General features: G+C 38.6%; 1 protein-coding gene and 1 long non-coding RNA gene across 3 annotated transcripts in view; both read left to right on the top strand.

The window, feature by feature from the left end:
• Nucleotides 1-21,306, top strand: part of MAN1A1 (mannosidase alpha class 1A member 1) — a 155,615-nt gene that overhangs the window by 114,571 nt on the left and 19,738 nt on the right. For both annotated transcript variants that reach the window (XM_059700208.1, XM_059700209.1), the window contains 2 exons: nucleotides 18,193-18,316; nucleotides 20,416-20,509. In XM_059700208.1, the coding sequence (XP_059556191.1) occupies nucleotides 18,193-18,316; nucleotides 20,416-20,509 (218 nt within the window). The remainder of the gene's footprint in view (nucleotides 1-18,192; nucleotides 18,317-20,415; nucleotides 20,510-21,306) is intronic.
• LOC132236839 (uncharacterized) lies at nucleotides 1,991-8,905 on the top strand. The gene is made up of 3 exons (XR_009453391.1): nucleotides 1,991-3,611; nucleotides 3,825-7,060; nucleotides 7,129-8,905. It is a non-coding gene; the product is annotated as an uncharacterized LOC132236839 (long non-coding RNA).

Genomic DNA, 21,306 nt, shown 5'->3' with positions numbered 1-21,306 from the left:
ACAAATTGACCTTTATGTTTATTATTTTAAATAAATGTTATAGTTTCTTTTCTTCTGATTATAGAGTTTCAATGTAGTGTAAACACCCTATTATGTATCACTTACTTTTCATTTTTAAAGAGACAACAATGATATTATACACTTTTTTTAAAAATATTTTTTTATTGATTTCAGAGAGGAAGGGAGAGGGAGAGAGAGATAGAAACATCAATGATGAGAGAGAATCATTGATGGGCTGCTTCCTGCACATCCCCGACTAGCATGTGCCCTTGACCAGAATGAACCTGGGACCCTCCAGCCCGCAGGGCAACCCTCTATCCACTGAGCCAAACTGGCTAGGGCTACACTTTTGTTTTTAAATTAAATTTATTTGGGTAACATTGGTAAATAACATTATATAAGTTTCAAGTATTCAGTTCTATAATATGTCATCTGTATATTGCCTGGGTGCTCACCACCCACCGTCTGTATATATTTGAACCCTTTACCTTCTTCCTCCTCTTCCTACCTCCCTTCCCCTCTGGTAATCATCATGTGTTGCTGTGTCTATGAGTTTGTTTGTTTGTTGCTTCCTGTTTTATATCCGACATATGAGTGAAACCATATGGTTCTTGTCCTTTTCCCTCTGACTTTCTTCTACTCTTCTTCTGGAACTTCAGTTACACTTCTGTTTGATCTCTATTAGGAATTCTGTTCAGTTATATTTAATCTATTTTCTCTCTATTCAGGTATGATCAGATTTATTGATACCTTCAAGTTTACTGTTTCTCCTACCCATTTCTTTGGCACATTTTTCTTTACGTCTTTGAGTGTGTTTAACCTGTTGCTTTGAAGTCTTTGCTAAATCAGCATCTAGACCCACTCAGGGTCAGTTTCAGTTCATTTAACTACCTCTTCCGGAGCATGAGTCCCATTTTCCTGTTTCTTTGAATATTTAGTAATTTTTGGTTAAAAATTAGACATTACCAATATATGTTGGAACTCTCTATGTGTAACATGCATCCGAGAATCTTGTTGTTGTTGTGAGCAAGTACCTAACTCTCTTGGATTCTAACAAGAAACGCTGTCTCCTCTGCAGTGCACTACAGCTGAGATTTCTGCTCAGTTCTTTCAGTTTCCAGCTGTGGTTGTTTTTAACCTGACCTCCTGGGGACCTTTCATATACCTGTGCAATGTAGCATCCAGTCAGGATCTGGGCTAAGTTTGTGGCAGGCCATCACCAGGCTCAGTCCTCTGGCACAGGAAATCACTAAGGCTTTAGTTTGCTGTCTCCTGAGTCAGTCATGGATTCAGGAGTACCTGAGTCAGACGAAGCGGCAAACCCACAGATCTCATCTAGAGCCGTTCTGTCTCGCAGAGATAAATGTTCCTCTGGCTTTTGTCAGCTGTCTTCCTGGCAGTCCACTGATGTCTGATCAAGTGGTGTCCCGGGATTGGGGACAGGGATTATACGCAGATATTTGGTCCCGCCCCTTACATGGCTCACTCATTTTCGGAATTTTCCCTCAACCCTAGATTTTCAGCTGTTCTGCGAACTTTTAACTCTTGTGGAAAGTAAGACTACAATTTTGTGAAATCTGGGAGAAAAAAAGGCACTAACTCGAATTCTAACTCACTGCAGTTGCTCCCTGACAGTGGTTAGCACTTAGTTTATGCTTGCTTTTGGTCACTTTCCAGTGCTTTTAAATAACAGTTTATTTGGTTTAAAAACACACACACACACACACACACACACACTATAGATTTTATAATTGTTACTTATTGGAGTATTTGCCAACCAATTCCCTTTACCATTACTGGAAGCCAGCAATCCGTGAATTTAAAAAAAAAAAAATGTATTATGCCCTAGCCGGTTAGAGTGTCAGTGCTTAGAACGTCAGCCTAGCAGTGGTTCTCAACCTTCCTAATGCCGTGACCCTTTAATACAGTTCCTCATGTTGTGATGACCCCCAACCATAAAATTATTTTCATTGCTACTTCATAACTATAATTTTGCTACTGTTATGAATCGTAATGTAAATATCTGATATGCAGGATGTATTTTCATTGTTCGCAATCCACAGGTTGAGAACTGCTGTAAGGGTCAAGGGTTTGATTCCCGGTCAAAAGCACACACCTCTATTGCAGGCTTGATCCCCGGCCCCAGTCGGGGCATGTGCGTAAGGCCACCAAATATGTGTCTCTCTCATATCTGTATCTCTTTCCTCCCTTCCACTCTCTCTAAAAATATCAATGGAAAAGAGTTGTGTTATAAAGAGTTCTTTGTGTTATTAAACTTTTCTTATAACATAATCTTTAATAGCTGTCTACTATTAGATCTTCTAAATAGGCAATAATTTTTATCCTTTCCCTTGTTAGATATCCAAACTCTTTTCAGTTTTTCAACTGGTATAAATAGTACTCTATGTGTTTATACTTGAGGATATAATATAAGTACTTGCACTTGAAGATAAAATTGTAATTGTTTCTTTAGGGTAAATTTCCAGAAATGGAATTATTATATTAGTGAGTATGAATATTATTCATACTTTTGTTACATTTTGCCAAACATCCCTACAGAATGGTTGTACCAATTGTCAGTGCCAGTTGTCATTAATTCTATAGGATTACTCACTTCTCTTCAAGGCACATAACTTTAAATTTATTATGGGTTTTACTTTGCTAAAAAATTGTTTTATTGGTTTTTATAAAGTGAAAAATTATTCCTGATTTGTTCCTTTCTATAAACTGTGTGCACATATTATGCTTACGTTAACAAGAGTCACATGGAAATATGGTTGCATAAGCAAAATAGTGGAATGAGTAGGAGCTTTAGTTTATTTACTTCAATTATTATGCTTTCATTTCAGTACTAAGAATACATAGAAAATATTTATATTCCACTTTAGAAAACAGAAGGTACTTTAGAATATGTTTTATGTTTATTTCCTCCCCTCTTAAAAAAACTACTTTATTGAGATATAATTTATTGAACTTCTGCTTTACTTTGTATCATTGAAATTTTTATCAATGAAGTTTTTAAATGAGTCTGAATATCTTAGAAATGAAATAAGATATGGTCTTAACAGTGTTTAGTCAGCTACTATTGATGTAAAACGGGCGGGTATGTATTCATCGTTGTCAGTGTACGTGAAGAGTGGAGCACACATTGTCGAAACTATGTGCAGTCCCTGCCACACCTCGCAGAAGGTCATAGGAAGCCTGTAACTTTGCTGAGCCGCAGTTTCCTTTGGCAAAAAGTAAGAAACGACTACCTACATGGTGGTTGTGAAGGTTAATTGAATTATTTAAAGAACCTCCGACCTGTCATGCCCTCATTTAAAGGAGGCAACCATTGGCTATTTTTAAAGTGTGGATTACCAATAAGTCTATGAAGGACTATTAATTTCGACATTGGTTACACTCCTTCATTTATTTGCAGGTAACTCTAACAAGAATGAAATTTAAATCATTTACTTACAAACAAGGCATTATATGAAGGTAATTTTAATTAGATTTTAAAATTAGGCTAATTTCAAAAATTATTTTAGACCATAGTCTCTTCAGGCTGGCCAAGTAATATAAATTCCTGAGTTATCAAATATTTACCCTTTGTAATTAAGCTTTACACTGTCAGTTGGTTTAACCCAGGGGTCCTCAAACTACGGCCCGCGGGCCACATGCAAATACAAATACTGTATTTGTTCCCGTTTTGTTTTTTTACTTCAAAATAAGATATGTGCAGTGTGCATAGGAATTTGTTCATAGTTTTTTTTTTAAACTATAGTCTGGCCCTCCAACGTTCTGAGGGACAGTGAACTGGCCCCCTGTTTAAAAAGTTTGAGGACACCTGGTGTAACCCACTGCTTTAGTTGATTGGATCAGCAGCTCTAGAAATCATAATGTCCTTTTACAAACATTACCTGTTGCCTATGGTAAAGTAGTTGGCATAATGAGCAAGTTTGGGCCTAAGAAAGATTTGGAAATCATTCTGAAAATGAATGTTGTGATAAAAAAAAAAAAAGTACTCCTCTAGCAGAGGATATTTTAAGTGAATAATCTTAACTAACTTCCTGTGCATATGGATATTCAGAAGTAGATGGATTTTTAAGCGATGATTCCTTAAGGACTCATAATTGATTATTTAGCCACCCTGCAGAAAGGATATACTGCATCTGTTCAAAACAGACCGAGATTTCTCACCTTTGCGGGGTGATGACAGGATTTTCGTACTTTACCTGAGTAAATCACATATATGTCATCAGTCTCTACAGCTGTCTCTTACAACTGGAAATATTTTTTGACTTAATTTCTCTGAAAGACTTGCAAGACAGGAAAGATTTCTTAAAGTGCTACATATTTGGTAGTTGTATAGCAATTAATTGCTTTAAGAAAGTTAGCTAACTGTAAGAATTTGTTACACTTCAAAATCTTGGGAATGCCTTACTTTATTTCATTATTACTTATGTTATAATTTCTAACTCCAAGTGAACATTTGGTGAATTTATTTTTGAATAGACTTCTCTAAAATTGAAGAAAAAAACCTGAAAACAGATTTCTTTTGGTTAGTTAAATGTCAGTTGCTAATGCAAAAGATAAAAATACTTTCAAAGCACTTTCATGTGTATTATCCCATTTGATTATGCTAACATCCTACAAGGTGGGTTTTGTAGGTGTTACTTTGTTTTAAAGATCAAGAGATTGCTGCCTTAGAGAGTTTAAGGGACTTGCCCAAGGTCACACCTGACAATTCTCTGCATGCGTAAATATTGGGAAAAAATTGCAAAGCACATGATGGCTAAAAGGCAAGTTTTCTTAATGTATAAATATATCTTGCTAACAGAATTACTATGAATATGGATGGTTAATGTGGATTGATTGTTATGTTTAAAAACTAGAGGCCCGTTGCATAAAGAGATTCGTGCAATAGGCCTTCTCTTCCCCTGGCTGCCGGCACCGGTTTTCCTCCGGCACCCGGGACCCAGGCTTTGGTGGCTCCAGATGGAGCCTTCAGTCTTCGCTCCGCTGCCACTTCGCCCCTATGTATGCAAATTAACTGCCATCTTTGTTGGGTTAATTTGCATACTCTCCTGATTGGCCGGTGAGTGTAGCAGAGGGGTGGTTAATTTACATGTTTGTCTATTATTAGGTAAGATTGGAACAGATCTATCAATAGAGGATTGGTTTGATATAATCTGATTATCCATTTTATGTAATAATATTTATAATATAGCTATTAAAAATGATTATCCTAGTGTCTGTGATTAGCTACTAATTGAGACAGGTACCTTGCAAAGTAACGTATATAATACAATCCCATTTTATTGAAAAACAACAAGTCTTGAATATATATATATCCATATGTTTGTGATGCGCCTGGGCGGATAGCATTGTTAACTGGAATTGGCAAGTGAAGAAAGTACAAAGGGATAGGAATACAATATTAACTTTTCTCAATTCATTTTACATTGTTTCACTCATAAAATGAGTATGCATTACTTGTATAATTTTCTAAAGTATAAAAATAATAGTACTGGGGGAAGCAGTAACACCAATACATGAATTAGACAAACCCATGAACATGTACTTCTCAAAAAAAGATGTGCATTGGCACTGAATATCAGAAGCTCACATGTAAAGAAATGCAAATTAAAATAGCTTTAAGATGTGTTTGGTGTTTTTTTCCACCTAACAGATTCAGCAAGTTTTAAACACTTTACAAATGCCCAGAGTTAGGAGCAAGAACATTCTTATGCATACTTAGAGGGAGTATGCCTTGGGGCAAACTCTTTAGAAGGTGATCAGATGGTGTTTATTAAATTTAAATACACATTTATAACCTGGAAATTCCACTTGTAGGGTTTTACCCAGGAGATCTACTCAAGAATTTGTAACATTGTTTATAATAGCAGAATTTGAGGCAAAAGAAAAGTGATTGAATAAGTCACTGCACGCCCCCCCCCCAAACACACACACACACACACACACACACACACACACACACACTGGCATACTAGCCAGCTGTAATGAGGCAGAGCACCAAGATATTTTACGTTTTCATGAAACACAGTATATAACAATATGTATAGTATTCTTTCATTTGGTGGTTGTTTTAATTTTGTCTAATGACCATGCACTAAGAAATTTTGGAAGAGATATCAGTTAATTAATTGTTTTTACTCTGAGCTATAATAATGGAATCTGGAATATGAGGCAATTCCTTTCCATGACATAATCTTTTGTATGTTTTCAATTTTTTTCCTTATGTATATTTTTAGATTTTAAAAATTAATTTAGAAAAGCCATTGCACAAAAGAGTTCCTTGAATTAAATAAATTGATCTTTATAAGAAACTAAGAAAGGAAAATTAAAATTATTTTTTTCTTATAATTGCTACTTATGGTTATTGGAGCAAAAACTAAAAACAGAACTCATACTTTCCTTTATCATGGCCATTCCTACCTCAGTCTTTCCCATATTCTTAAATAGCACCAGTAACCACACAGCTGCTAAAGCCAAAAAAACCTAGAAATCATCTTTAATTTCTGTCTTCCCTCATCCCCAAATCCAATTCTTCCTGACAACTCTTACATCCAGACATAGCCTGAATCCTCCCACATCTGTCTGTCTCTACTGTTGTCCCCTGTTCAGACCACCACCTGTCTTTTGCCTGGAGACCAGTTTGCTAGCTGACTTCAGAGCGGCTCTCATATAATCATCTCTTCCCACAGTGTCCAGAGTGAACTTTTAAATGTGCAAATCAGATCTTATCGCCTCCTGTTTAAAACCTTTGTGTGACTTCCCATTGCACTTAGAATAAATCCAAATGCTTGCCCTGGCCTACAGGTCCTGTGTGACCTGCCCCCTATCAGCTCTCCAGGGTTCCTGTCATGGAGTCTCTTCACTGACTGTCCCTCTGTTTTCATGCTTCGTAGAGTCATGCCCACCTTAGGGCACTGGCAGAGCCACCCTAGGTCTTCACCGACAGGTGCTTCTTTCTTTGTCTTGCTGGTCTCAGCTTGAAGATCTCCGCTTCAATGAGATCTCTCCGAGAAGCCCTTCTAAAGACGCTCTCCTAACTGTAATAATCTGAACAATAAAGATTTAATTTTAAAAAAAATAAAAAAAAATAAAGACGCCCTCCTTCAGACGGCCAGACCATCCTATTGCACTTTCTTCTTAGCCCTTCATATTGCAAGATAACTGCTGTGCTTCACGTTGGCGTTTTACTATTAACTGAAGTAAGTAATGTGCATTTTGCCCATGGGACCCAAGAGAGCATTTTTCACTTGGAATCAGGGGAGAAATAGCTCACAAACAGGGTTATTGTTCTGAAATTGACATTTAAGGAAAGAGAAGGCACTCATCAAAGCTGTGAGATTTATTTTGTACCAAGAAAGCCCCGATCCATAAAACTCCGGAATCCTCCTCCCAGCTCATTGCATGATTTCACAGCAGTTCATTTCCGACTAGATGTGTGAGGCAAGTCTGGTCTGTCTTACTCCGGCATAATTTGTCCTAAGTTCATCCCCTCCCCATCAGTTCCAGATCCCTCTGTCTCTCCCAGGTTCTCTTCACGAATCACCAAAGCCTGTCCCCAGCTGGTGAGGACCAGCAGTCATTGCCCACAGTGCTCTGAGCCTGCAGGTAGCGCTGCCCCTCCTGCAGCGGGGAGCCTGAACGCCAGTAGCAGGAAGCAAAGGAGGAAGCGTTTTTTCTCTCTTCCTTTTCCTAAAGGTAAAATGAATGTGGTTGGTATTTGTCATTTCAAAATACTATTTTGATGTTTTCATTTTTTTAGCTTTATAAATGTTCTCCAGCAAATTAAAGTTACCACAAGCTACAACTTTTTATGCGAGCACTTATTTATCCAAGTATTTCCTTAAAGGTAAAATAGGAATGATTGTGTGCTCTCAAGTTACTATATTTATGTTTTCGTTTTACAGAGCTAACAGACATTACATAATAAAGGTTTTTTAAAGCTACAGTTATTCATGTCTGTCGACACTCGTATATTTTCAATATGTCTGCTAGGAAATAGGTAGTTTTACTGTCAAAGTTCCATCAACCATTTACTTAGTACAGGTGACCCTTGAACAACATGGGGGTGAGGGATGCCTATCCCCACACACAGCTGAAAATCCACGTGTAACTTTTGACTCTCAAAAATTTAACTACTAATAACAGACTGTTGACCGAAAGTCTTACCAATCATGTAAATAGTTGATTAACACATATTTTGTATGTGTTATATACTGTATTCTTCAATAAAGTAAGCTAGAGAAAAAGTTATTTAAAAAATCATAAGGAAAAGAAAATACATTTACAGTATTTATCGAAAAAAAATCCTGGTATAAGTGGACCCACACCATTCAAACTCCTGTGGTTCAAAGGTCAACCGTATTTTGAAATACTTTTTAATATTAATATCAGCATTAGGAGGCTACCAAAAGTTGAAACCATGTGAGCTACCCATTTTGATTATTCTTATTTTGCAGAAGATGATAGTTCAGTTACATTTTTCAGATTTCTTCCCTATAATATAAAGAATCTAATTACTAAAAATACGTAAACATGTAAGCAAAATGAAAACATAAATACATATAAACTATTTTAACCAGAAGTAATAAAACTTGCTTAGAGTATTTCCTGAATTTAAAAGTATATATATGAATTATAGTTATGTTTGAAAGGGATTTTTGCTTCCATATATAAATGCAACAACCAACAAATTATGGCATCCACTATGCAAAAATCTATTTGAGAAGGTGATGGTGGTAAAAGAAACAGAATCGTACCTCTGCAATTTGGATGTATTCTACAGCTAGGGAGATGTGTTTAAGCAGGTAGAAAGTTAAGTAACAGAGGTGTCAACAGGCAGCATGGAGCTCATTACAGGCAGATTACGCTTTGCAGTGCCTATATTTTATAAGCAGGAGTCACTGAGGGCCAAAACAGAAGAGACGGTGTTTTCCTTGTAGTAGCTCATGTTCTGTTGAGGATATCTGTCTTCATTGTTGAGTTTTCCTCAGCAACCTATTCTTCCTCTGTATTCTTTATTCTCCATTATCCTCTTTATTCTTTTGTCATGCTTTTTCTAATCTTTATATCTTTAAAACTTTAGTTGCTACACTGCTTCATAACACAGTCTTCCACAGGCTCTAAACCAGCGGTTCTCAACCTGTGGGTCGCGACCCCTTTGGGGGTCGAACGACCCTTTCGCAGGGGTCGCCTAAGACCATCGGAAAACACATATATAATTACATATTGTTTTGTGATTAATCACTATGCTTTAATTATGTTCAATTTGTAACAATGAAATTGGGGGTCACCACAACATGAGGAACTGTATTAAAGGGTCGCGGCATTAGGAAGGTTGAGAACCACTGCAAACCATAAGTTGTAGGCAGAAGGCAGGAAAATGAGAATGAAGGAGCATGATAGCTTTATTCTCCAGCATCTGTTCCCAGTAACCCTGAATCTGTTCTAACCACAAGCTATGCACACATTTTTGTTTATGTGATACTTCTTACATAAAAACTCAAAACTAAGAAAAGCTAGCATTTTAAATAATAAGGTGGTTTAATTAACTGTCTTAAGATGTTAAGAGAATTGTCTTGAATTTACATAATGCAGCTTAAAACAACACACTAATTATTGGCCCTGATTACCTAGACATCATCTATTTTCTTAAACTTTCTTGCTGTTAATTCATCATTTGGGAATTTTAATAGCATTTGTAGCATTTAGCAACATTTTCCCACTACAGGCTTCTTAATTTAGCATTTAGTTTACTAATTTTGCAATTTATTGCCTACTCTGAAGTATAATGATAACTAATTTATTTAGCATCCAGGGATGAATCTTCCCCAATTACTCCCAAGTAGTTTAATATCTGGGAAAAAACCTACAGTGAGGATCTGCTGAATGTCATACTGTGATATCACTGTGTTTCAGATACCAATCAGACAAAGTTCACTTTCTTTTATTAAAAGTTAATTAGACCCACTTGATTTCTTGCCTAAAGACCTCCAAGGAATGCCCATAGGAAAAACAAATTGTTCTCCAGAAAAAACTGTTTTACCTCTACTCAAGTGCCTGAACAGAAGTTTAATTGAGTTGCAATTGATGCCCCAAAGCTCCAAAATTTCAGAACAGACGATCTTGACCATTAAAAGAACCTTAGCAGGTTTCCTGCAGTGTTTGATGGGTGCACTCCACAGTACCTGGCACATGTAAGCACTCAGTAAAGTATGGTTGACTCACTGACTCAATCTTACTTGCTGAGTTTGGCAAGATACCCGCAAAATGCTCATCTCTTAACACGTTGAACAAAATCATTGAATGTTATTCTTTCCTACCTCAGAATTTCTGCCAGAAGCTTACATTAGTTATGGCATAATGGATAGTAAGATGTTCTTTTCCATTAGTAATTGCTCCGTAGCTTTAGCTGCATCTTAAGGTCAATGGTGCCAAAGATTTAGCTGCTGGGCCAAGTAGTTCCCTAATTGTTGAGAGGCTAGCCTTAGTTGCCAATGTTTTTATCTCATTAAAAATAAAAGACACCAGAAAAGAAAAATCACCTACTATCTACTATCATTCTTTCATTTTAATGAAAAAAGACCAGCCTGACATCACAAAAATGGGAAGGACAAAAAAGACAATCATTTCAATTGAATAAAATGTAGCCTTCATAAAAATTTACCATCCTGTCCTTACTCTCCTTATTTCACCATAACTCTGGGAAAACACAACTTCAGACCACTTCAAGTTTGTGATAGTAGCATTTATCAGCCTAGAAAGAATGTTTTCTTTTAATATATTTTTATTGATTCCTTAGAGGAAGGAAGAGAGAGAGAGAGAGAGAGAGAGAGAGAGAGAGAGAGAGAAGCGAGAAACACCAATAATGAAAGAGAATCATTGATCGGCTGCTTCCTGCATGCCCTACGCTGAGGATCAGGGCTGCAACCCGGGCATGTCCCCTGACCTGGAATCAACCCATGACCTCCTGGTTCATAGGTCAACGCTCAACCACTGAGCCATTCTGGCTGGGCTAGAATGGATGGGATTTTTTTAAATTGACTATAAGAGAGCTATATGGTGACACTAATATAAGATTAAATTATTCACACATGTTAGGGGTGAAAACCAATGACACAACAATTTCATCATTATTTTTTAATTTTATTAAATGAAACATGTATCAAGTGCCTCTGTTTCTTGACACTGCCCTAGACTTAGGGATTACACAGGTGTATCAACCAGTCAGTCCCTGAGGATATTTGACTGGAAGAAGAGAGCAGTCCTGGACATTCTGGTTCCTGAAAGACTGTAGAACAGAATCTGGAGAATTAAAAGCCGGGGTCTGTGTTAATTGCATTTAGTTTGATCCAAAGGTGAGTCATAGACCCATCGAATGAAAGGCAGACAAAGAGATGAATAAACAGCCCAATTTTACTAAAGTCTTGAATCTTAAGTAATGTATTTTAATGATGATTTGTGTTAAACTCTTATAACAATGGAGCAAATGTATATAAAACCAAAGGAAGGGGATGTCTGGCAAATTAATATTAGTGGATTACCAGTTCTGAAGATGGACTGTACTATGCTCCTGTTTATCCTGAGGTTTTTAGAAAAGTGTCTGGATAAAAATGCTTGTCTGTAGCCTCCCTCCCCGCTGTTAAAGGATGTGATGCAGTGATTTACAGCAGTGGATCTGAGATATCCCAGGAATTCTAGAGGCTACCAAGTGGAACTTAGCAGGCCCACACCGTAAAGAGAAACAACTCCACAATAGACATCTATGCCTCCAATACACATCCCCAAATCCATCCCCATTTTCAGTTCAGACAATTAAACTAACATCTTCCAGCTGGTACCTATGTAGATATTTTTGTGTGAATATAAGTTCACTTAAAAAAAAAAAAAGAACTAGACATACTGCTAAATTGTTTATAGTGGCAAAAATAAACAAATTAGACTGAATGTCCTGTAGTAGAGGTATGTTTAAATAAATTAGAATTTATCCAATCAGATACTATGCATTCAACAATAATAATATACATTGATTGGCATGGAGCATGTTCATGAAAAATGTAGTGTATATTTAAAACAATATATAGAATATGATTTGTTTTTAAGTTTAGTAAAGTGAATGTGTTTGCATGCCTGCACACCCTACATACACTGAAATGCTTTCTCATCAGTACTGTTGATAGGATATCCCAGTTTACCTATAAACTGGGCAGAAGCTACATTCAATTATTGCAGTCTGTTGATTATGGTAGTCAAGGAGATCTAACCCAAAGGACAACTAGAAAACAGAATTTTGGCATCGTTGGACCTGATGAGCAGATTATTTACAGAATTAGAGAGGGCTTCTCACCGTCTCAGGCTTTGTAACTCCCAGCCTCTCCTCCAATCCTCAACAGCCAGATACAGGGACCACCGTAATAAGGGTGAGAATAAACTAACACAATCTTTGATAGTCAGATACAAGGGCAGCAGTATGGAGAGCGAGAATAAACTAAAAGGAAAGTATTCCATTTCAGTCCTGTATAAAATACCCATAATACAAAGCAAGATATGGTAATTTTAAAAACGTTATTTTGGCTCTTTGTTAAAATATGTAAATATGAGAATCCTTTGGAGATTTCGCCCACATGCTGCTGTTCAGAGGTAGTGAGCTGTAGATTATGAATCAATGTGATCAAACGGCCGCCCTTATTCGCCTTTTTCTTTCCCCGTGGGATAGACCTGGGGAAGTAGTTCTCCGAAGTCTACCTTTCCAAGGGCGGCCTACAGTAGAATCTTGGCTAGTTTTCGAACACCAGCCCCTGGAACTGTTGGCTCCACTCTTAGTGCGGTTCTAGACCACAAACCTGAAGGAATGGTTCTGCGTGAACCTTTCAGGAAAGAGGTATTTGTAATGAGTGACGACGAAATCACTTACGCTCAACATCACTGAGCTTTGGGAATACAGTTAAATGGAGCAATCATTTATGAACTTTCTAATTAGTCTTTTCTAATTTGTGCTAAAAACCAGAAGGGATAATATTAAGTTACCTGCTCTTTTGAAATAAATACCCATGTGTGCCTCTCCGTTTGCATATATAAGTAAGGCTTTACCATAATACACAGAACATGAGGGGCATTTTTCTCCTAAAACTTGTTAAACTCCATTGCCCCCCAGGGAGTAAGCTGTATTCCCTACTCTGACCTTGAAGGGAGTTTGTTTACTCCTCAGCTAATCAGAAATTATTCAGCCATGAATCCTCAAGAAAATTTTTATTGGCCCATTTCCCATTTTGCATAGAATAGCAAGCAGCAAGGAAAAGTAAATTTGAAAGTGAGAGCTAATTGAGACTTTACAACTCTTTAATGCTTTATTTATATATTCATCTGGCTTTTTGGAATTGTTTCAGTTCTGTAAATTTTTTTATTTTTATTTTTTTTGCTGTATTCGATTATACTGAGTAGCCAAATGTATTTATTAAGGATACAAATGGCCAATAACTATAACAAAACTTTAGGTACCTCAATGTAAGATTATTTTGAAGATATATACCATCAATTTAGAACAACCCTCTGGCTATTTGACTCATTTCAAGCTCTGGCAAAAGAGTTAGCAGCTTTCCCATGGGATTCAGCCCTGAGTAGAATAGTGTCATTAGTACTGTAGTTCCTTTCTTTTGGTGCTATTAACCATTCCCGGGAGTGAGAAGGAAAAACATATAATGCCCATTGCTTATCAAGCTATGAGGTCAGTAAAAAATTATACCTTCTTGTTTTGAGTGCAGTATACTGCCACTGCTAATAAACTACATTCAAATTAAGACTCTAAAGAATAAAATAGTATTTCACGTTTTAAAAAGACTCATAGTGATTCCATTTTTGAAGACATGATTCTAATTGTAGTTTCCAAAATCAGTTATTTTTCGTTTTGATGTTTTGTTTTCAAAGAACTATTACCTTTGTAGACTATTGGAAATTTAAATTAAATGAAAACTTGACACATATATATTTGACCTTGAACAATGTGGCGGTTAGGGATGCCAACCCCCAATGCAGTCGAAAATCCACATGTAACTTTTGACTCCCTAAAACCTTAATTACTAATAGTCTACACTACTTACTGGAAGCTTTATGGATAACATAGACAGTTGATGAACGCATTTTATTTGTTATATGTATTTTGTACTATAGTCTTGCAATAAAGTCAGCTAGAAAAAAAGAAAATGTTATTATAAGGAAATCATAAGGAAGAGAAAATAAATTTACAGAATTTATTGAAAAAAGTATGAATATAAGTGGATCCCTGCAGTTCAAACCCATGTTGTTGAAGTGTCACTCCAAAATTAAATGCCACTCCAAATTAAAATGGGAAAACTGGAGATTGGAGGAAACAAAGAAATGAAATTATAGTGACACAAAAGCCTGAAGTTCTTTTCCAGGATTCCTTGAACCAAAACAAACACTTGGCAGCTCCCCAGAGCGTGCTAATTGCTTTTTTGTGTATACATTTCCATATGCTGACTCATGGTTTGGGCTTAAAGTGCAGTCATTGTAATGCCATTTGGAATATTAATAAAATATTCTTTTCTTTCATGCCTGCCTTGTGGAACTAATAGATTCTGAAAACAAACTGTTACTTTATCTTTAAAGTATTTTTTAAATAGTATTAGTGTTGATAAAATAAAGACAAAATAGTTAAAGAACACTAGGACTGCCTTTAAAATACTGTGATAAGGGAACTGAGGTTAAAGACATTTTTAATCAAATGTATTGGGGTGACATTGCTTAATAAAATTATATAGGTTTCATGTGTACACCTCTATAACACATCATCTGTATATTGTATGGTGTCTTCACCACACCGAGTCAAGTCCAAGACATGTTAAATCCCCTATTCCTTCAGATGAGACTCATTTTGAGCCAGAGGCCTAGAAAGCTTAACCTTTTGTGTCATGCTATGCCCAGGGCACCCTGACCCCCAGACCAAAGGAGCAAGACTCTCTGTAGATTCATTTCCCTTTGTCACAGCGCCACCATTTTGGTGTCAAATGCCCACTGTCCATATATGTCACTTTAGATATTAGAGCCATACAAATATATAGGCTCCTGAGTAGAGTCATAGACTTTAAAGATAAGAAAGATCTTGGAACTCATTCTGTGAGTAACCAGAACTTGCTTCTCACTCACTGCACATGTGCTGTGCATCTCCCTGACACACACACACACACACACACACACACACACACACACACACACACGTTTTAGCTGTGATGGCCCATAGTCTGTGCCCCATGTCCTCACCCAAGCCAACTTCCAAGTCTTTAAACTTTTGCCTAAGAAAAGGCAAGTGGCCTTATTTAATACCTAGATATAATGATGCTTTCTCTGATTTCTTAAAACCCTTCTTTGACCAGTGCAACTGTTAATCTTATAATTTTACTGAAATGCATTAATTCTGTAGGTTGAAAACGTATCGAAAGCCATCCTTTCATATAACATATTATGTATTCTGGACTCAGCATTCTTTCTGTTACCATGAGATATCCTTTGTCCGTGCTTTTAACGTTCTTGCCCCTATGTAATTAAACAGTGATAGCAAAGAAGGCTGTTTGCCTGTTGATATGAATGTGCGCAAAGGAGAAGTTTATATGTAAAATCCTTTTAAATCTTACTTGCTTAAAAACATATTGAAAGTTTTCATTATATCTCTGGTTTTCTCTTGCCTTATCATGTTAATAGCAGGGAACAAATGTCTGGATACAAAAGTAATTTGAATTGTAGTTTAGTGTGTATGTACTGCTTACGTTTTCCATCTGAGTGCGCCACCACTCTCTCCTACCCTGCACTGAAAAGAACAAGTCCTGGAGACCTGGGAGTGGGCTGGGTTCCTCAGCATGCTGTCCTCTTCCCTCTCCAAGATGAAGTCATCATGCCCTCCTCTCCTGGCACCACCATGCTAGTACATTGCAGCTTTGGGCTTAATAGTCTCTCTAGAACCCAGAAATTTATAATTTTGCTTAATGTGCTTATTGACTTTGGTCAGTGATGGAATGGTTGGGCTATAAAAAATAATGTCATGACAACATATTAATGACCGATTACTGTGTGCATGTGCCATATGTTAATAAAATTTTAATGTAGCTGTTCCTCTTATCTGGATGATTAGATGTTCTTTCTATGTAAGTCAACCATGAAAATAAAAACTGATTCATGTTCTCAGAACTTAATGAATATCAGGCATTTCTAAAATAAATGAATATCTGATTTTCAGATCTCTCTGCTTACTTTTTTTAAATATATTTTTATTGATTTTAGAGAGGAAGGGAGAGGGAAAGAGAGCTAGAAACATCGATGATGAGAGAGAATCGTTGATTGGCTGCCTCCTGCACGCCCCCTTCTGTGGGTTGAGCCTGCAACCTGGGCATGGGCCCTGGCCAGAATCAAACCTGGGACCCTTCAGTCTGCAAGCCAACGCTCTATCCACTGAGCCAAACCAGCTAGGGCCTCTTTAGCTTACTCTTTATTAGGTGTACTGTAAGTCAGAGTTTTGGAACAAAGTCGAGATCTCACTCTACAAAGAAATCAGGAATAAGGGTGAGGCCCGCTTAGAAGTCACGAACCAGATGTCCAGGTTGCTTTCCTTTCTTCAGGCTTCCTTGGCAGCCCTGCAGCAGGACATGCAGGCTGGAAGGCTTTGTCCAGAGCTGTGAAAATATAAGGAAAAGACAGAAGGGTTAGCAGATCTAGGGGACACCAAGAACTGTTTAACTGGGGCCAAACTGGAAAGAAAGGAAAGTGAGACTCCCACAAGACTCAGACGTGGCCTCAGTGGAACCCGTAGCCTTCTCTCCTGCTGCCTTTCCTGTCCTCCACTCACAGGTATGGCAGCTGCCTCCAGCTCCCAGCTAGCCCTTCTGCTGTGTGTCTCCATGTCCACATTCTCCCTCTCTCCATTCTTTCCTTACGGCTTCTTACTTATCCTTCAAGAATCAGCTCAGGACTCCCCTCCTTGAAGAAGCCTTTTGTGATCCTCTCTGTGTTGGATCTCATGTCCTGGCTCTAGGTGCTCGGGGAACTCTACACACATTTACGCTGGCATTTACCGCAGTCAGTTGGAATTACTTATGCTTAGATCTTTCTCTTCCGTTCCACTAAAAGGTCTTTGAGAAAAGAGTGATTTATTCATCATAGCCATCTTGCAACCCAGTATCACGCGTAGTCCGTGGCAAAGAGTAGGCATTTAATAAATGCGCATCTGAACTAAAACCAAAATGTGGGTTTTCAGATTTCTGCAAGGGAATTGACTGGTCAGGAGAATCATTGACTTTATTCTTTATTTGAATTATTACCTATGTCTTGACAATGTAAGTGGCTTTCCAGAAATAAACTGTACCCAAGAGTATGATCATGTTTCAGTAGCCTCTGTGTGTGTGTGTGTGTGTGTGTGTGTGTGTGTGTGTGTGTATATTTAGAACTTACTCTTTTTAAAGAGCATTTCTCCAAGATGAGAGGCAATCATTTTTGAAGCTCCTGCCTTTGACCCCTCTTAAATTTGAATTACATAAATTTGCTGACACTTTTAAGCATAGATTAAATATGTCAGGGAATGAGTAAATCCTTAGAAAATATACTTAGGATATAGGTAAAATGGTATGAAGAGAAACATAAGAAAGGAAGTTCAGTAAATGGAAGGTTTGGAGAGAGTATGGTGTAAGTGGATTACTAATGAATCTTTGAAATGTATCCAATACCCAAGAAAAAACTGCATATCATGTGAATGTCTATAGAAGTCCATGGAATCTCAGGCTGAAATTAATTAAAATGTTGAAGTTCTATAGGTGGGATTTGGGAACCGGTGGGGATGTTTTGGTATGATTTCATTTAATATTCTACTTGGAATGTGTATACATCTCTATATGACACATGTACCTTCCAAAATGTTTATCTGTTCATCACCACCAGCAAGCACATAGCAACTTCTCTGTGACTTAAGTCAACACCAATTTTCAATTTGGAAATAGAAGTGAAAGCCTGAGACTGGTACCCAGTCAAAGACAACTATGCTTGCAGATATCCAGAGTGGACTCTGAGCTAAGGAGCCATTACTCAAAAGCTGTCCCTTTCACTTCTACTGTGTAGAGCCGGTGGAAAAAAGGAATTAGTCTGACCCATAACTCTTCTATCTCTTCTCCTCTTTAGTGGGATTGGAAGGAATTGGCCCTGGGCCTCAGGAGGCAGCAGCATTCTGGCTGAATTTGGGACCCTGCATTTGGAATTTATGCACTTGAGCCAATTATCAGGAGACCCCATCTTTGCTGAAAAGGTGAGATTCTCCACGACGCCTTGCATTACAAAGCATTGCTTATGAGAAACAGTATCCTCTGCTGAGAGATTTGATAATATTGGATGTGGAAAAGAACAACCAAGTTTAATATAGCAGCCCTGTATGAAGTTTTGTTACATGCGCCTTTCCTTAAACAACTGTGAGCTCACAGTCTTTCCATGCATGATTCTAGCTCAGCGTGAGAGCGCCTGGCTTCTATGGCTGATTCCCTACACCTCAATCAAGTCACTTTCTCCGAACTTTTTTTCATATCTAAAAATATATAAAGTTGTATGGACTATATGAACCAAGTATGTGAAAGGCTTTTTAAACTCAGGGTATTATATGAATGCAAAGTAGCTATTGAATTAATTTCTAATTTTTAAGAAAGAAACATAGATATTTGAATAAATCTGTTTTCACCCCATTACGCTGCCCTTAGCTTCCACCCTACTTCTCTGCTCCTCGTTACAGCGGAATCCCTTGGAAGAGTTGTCCCAGTTTGTTACCCTCACTCTCTGTCTCCCACTTTCTTGAATGCTTTCCCGCCCAGCTACTCTCCCAGCCACACCTGTCCTGGTGACCAGTGAGTGCCACATTGCCAGACCCAGTCTTCATCCTCACCCCTGGTCTTCCTCGCCCTCTCAACGTTTGGTGCGCGTGGTCACTCCCTCTCCCTGAGACACTCTGCCCGTGGCAGCGGGCACAGGTGCTCCCTGGCTTGTCTCCTTCCTTCCTGGGGGCGGCTTCCCATTCTCCTGTCTGGGACCCTCCTCGTCGCACCGACCTCGAAACATTAGAAAACTTCATTCACCCTGGGCCTCTTCCTTTTGTGCTCACTCCGTACATCGTTTTGCCCATGGGTTTACATGCTGTCTATCTGCTATTGACTCCGAAGTTATCATTTCAGTCTCAACCTGTCCCCTGACCTCCAGACTCCAAATCCAAGTACCTATTCAGCATTTCGCTGAGGCAGGGTGGGGAATGTATGGCCCTCGGGCTGCAGGAGGCCGGCAAAATCATTTGGTCTGGTCCTGCCAAGGCATTAGGGGTGAGTTAATTCAATGTTTGACCAAATACAACAGGCTGATTTTTAAGTTGATCATTTTTTGTGGCCTGCAAATGATGTTATATATATCCAGATGGCCCTTGGCAGAACAAGGTCCCCCATCCCTGCAGGGGTCTCCTAGCTCCCCCTTAAAACGTCTCAGACTCAGCCCCCACCCCTGCTTCTACTCCAGTCTTCACATCTGGGTAACTGAAACCTCAGTTCATCCAGTGGCTCAGACCCAAACGCCAGTGGTCACCCTGGTTCCTCCCTGGTAAACATCAGGTCCAAACCATCAAGAAACCCTTAGGCTCTATGCTGTTCCGTCAGCTGCCACCTTGGTCCAGGCACCCATCATCTGTCACCTGGCCTGTGCAGTAGCCCCCTGACTTCCAATCACTCTCTGGCACCCCATTCACACCAGTTACACACACATGTCTTCAGTTATCACCCCCAGCATAACATAAGCCCTCGTGGCCTGCAAGGCCTGCATCTCCCCTTTGCTTCCTGTCCTCCCAACCCACTCTCTTTTCATGCCTTTTGTCCTTGCTCCTCCCTCTACCCTGGTTGCTCTTCCTCCAATTTCTCCATGGCTTGCTTCTTCATTTCTTCAAATGTCTGCTCAAGTAATCTTCCATCAGCCTCCCCAGCCCACCCAGCTCACCACTCCACAGCCTTCTGCCCTATTACCATCCTGTGTTTTCTCCATTGCACTTACTACCACGGGTTATAGTCCTCACACTGCAGATATGATGTTTCTTTATGCAAAGTCTTTCTCATCCCACCAGCATGGACTTTGCTCATCTACTGAAACGTCACTAGTTCCTTGTATGGCATCTGGCATGCGGCAGATCAGTGTGACTGTGTTCACTTGCTGCCTATTATTTTTGTAAGCTGATAGCAACTATCTTTGTTCTAATTCTGCATCATTTAAATCAACCTTCATCAACTTTTTTTTTCTAATATGGAAAACTATTATCAAGAAAGAGAGAAGAATGGCACCAAAATTGTTTTTTGGATTTTCCCAGTAACATTTTATTTTCTATCGCAGGTAATGAATATTCGGACAGTACTGAATAAACTGGTGAAACCACAAGGCCTTTACCCTAACTATCTGAATCCCAGTAGTGGACAGTGGGGTCAATGTAAGTCAAAAGATTATCACTGTTTGCCCTGTTGGGTGTGTCTCAGTGGTTAGAGCAGCCGTGGGCAAACTAGTTTGAAATGAATAAAACTAAAAAAAAACAAGACCGTACCCTTTTATGTAATGATGTTTACTTTGAATTTATATTAGTTCACACAAACACTCCATCCATGCTTTTGTTCCGGCCCTCCGGTCCAGTTTAAGAACCCATTGTGGTCCTCGAGTCAAAAAGTTTGCCCACCCCTGTGTTAGAGTGTTGGCCCACGCAAAGAAGGGTCTCGGGTTCGGTTCCCGGTCAAGGGCCATACCTGGGTTGCAGTTACATCTCCGGCCCGGTTGGGGAGCCTGTAGGAAGAAACCAATCGACGTGACTCTCATACTGATGTCTCTCTCTCCCTCACTTCCCCTCCCTCCCTTCCACTCTCTCTAAAAATGAATGGAAAGGGTACCCTCGGGTGAGGATTAACAACAATGAAAAAAAAGATGAGCATTGTTTTAGCTCTTTATGGTACCCAGCACTGTCCTGGTAACAGAGAGAAAAGGCAGAATAAAGCACAACGTATTTGGGAGAATGTTTAGAAAAGGAGAAAGAAGACCTGGTTCCTTCAATAAATAGGCTTCTGTCACTAGACAGACTGTAAGTGTTACCAGGAAACTAGAGTGTTTATTTTTCATGCAGAACTGTGAGCATGAGGACATATAAGCACATTTAAAGCTATTGATCAGAAAGGGAAGATCTCGTCAGGGTAGTGGGAGGATGTTAGCCTGTAACAAACTACACATGTGGGGAGGGGGGAG

The sequence above is a fragment of the Myotis daubentonii genome, chromosome 6 (assembly GCF_963259705.1).
Source record: "Myotis daubentonii chromosome 6, mMyoDau2.1, whole genome shotgun sequence".
Classification (NCBI taxonomy): Eukaryota; Metazoa; Chordata; class Mammalia; order Chiroptera; family Vespertilionidae; genus Myotis; species Myotis daubentonii.
This window is presented reverse-complemented; position numbering and strand designations above follow the sequence as displayed.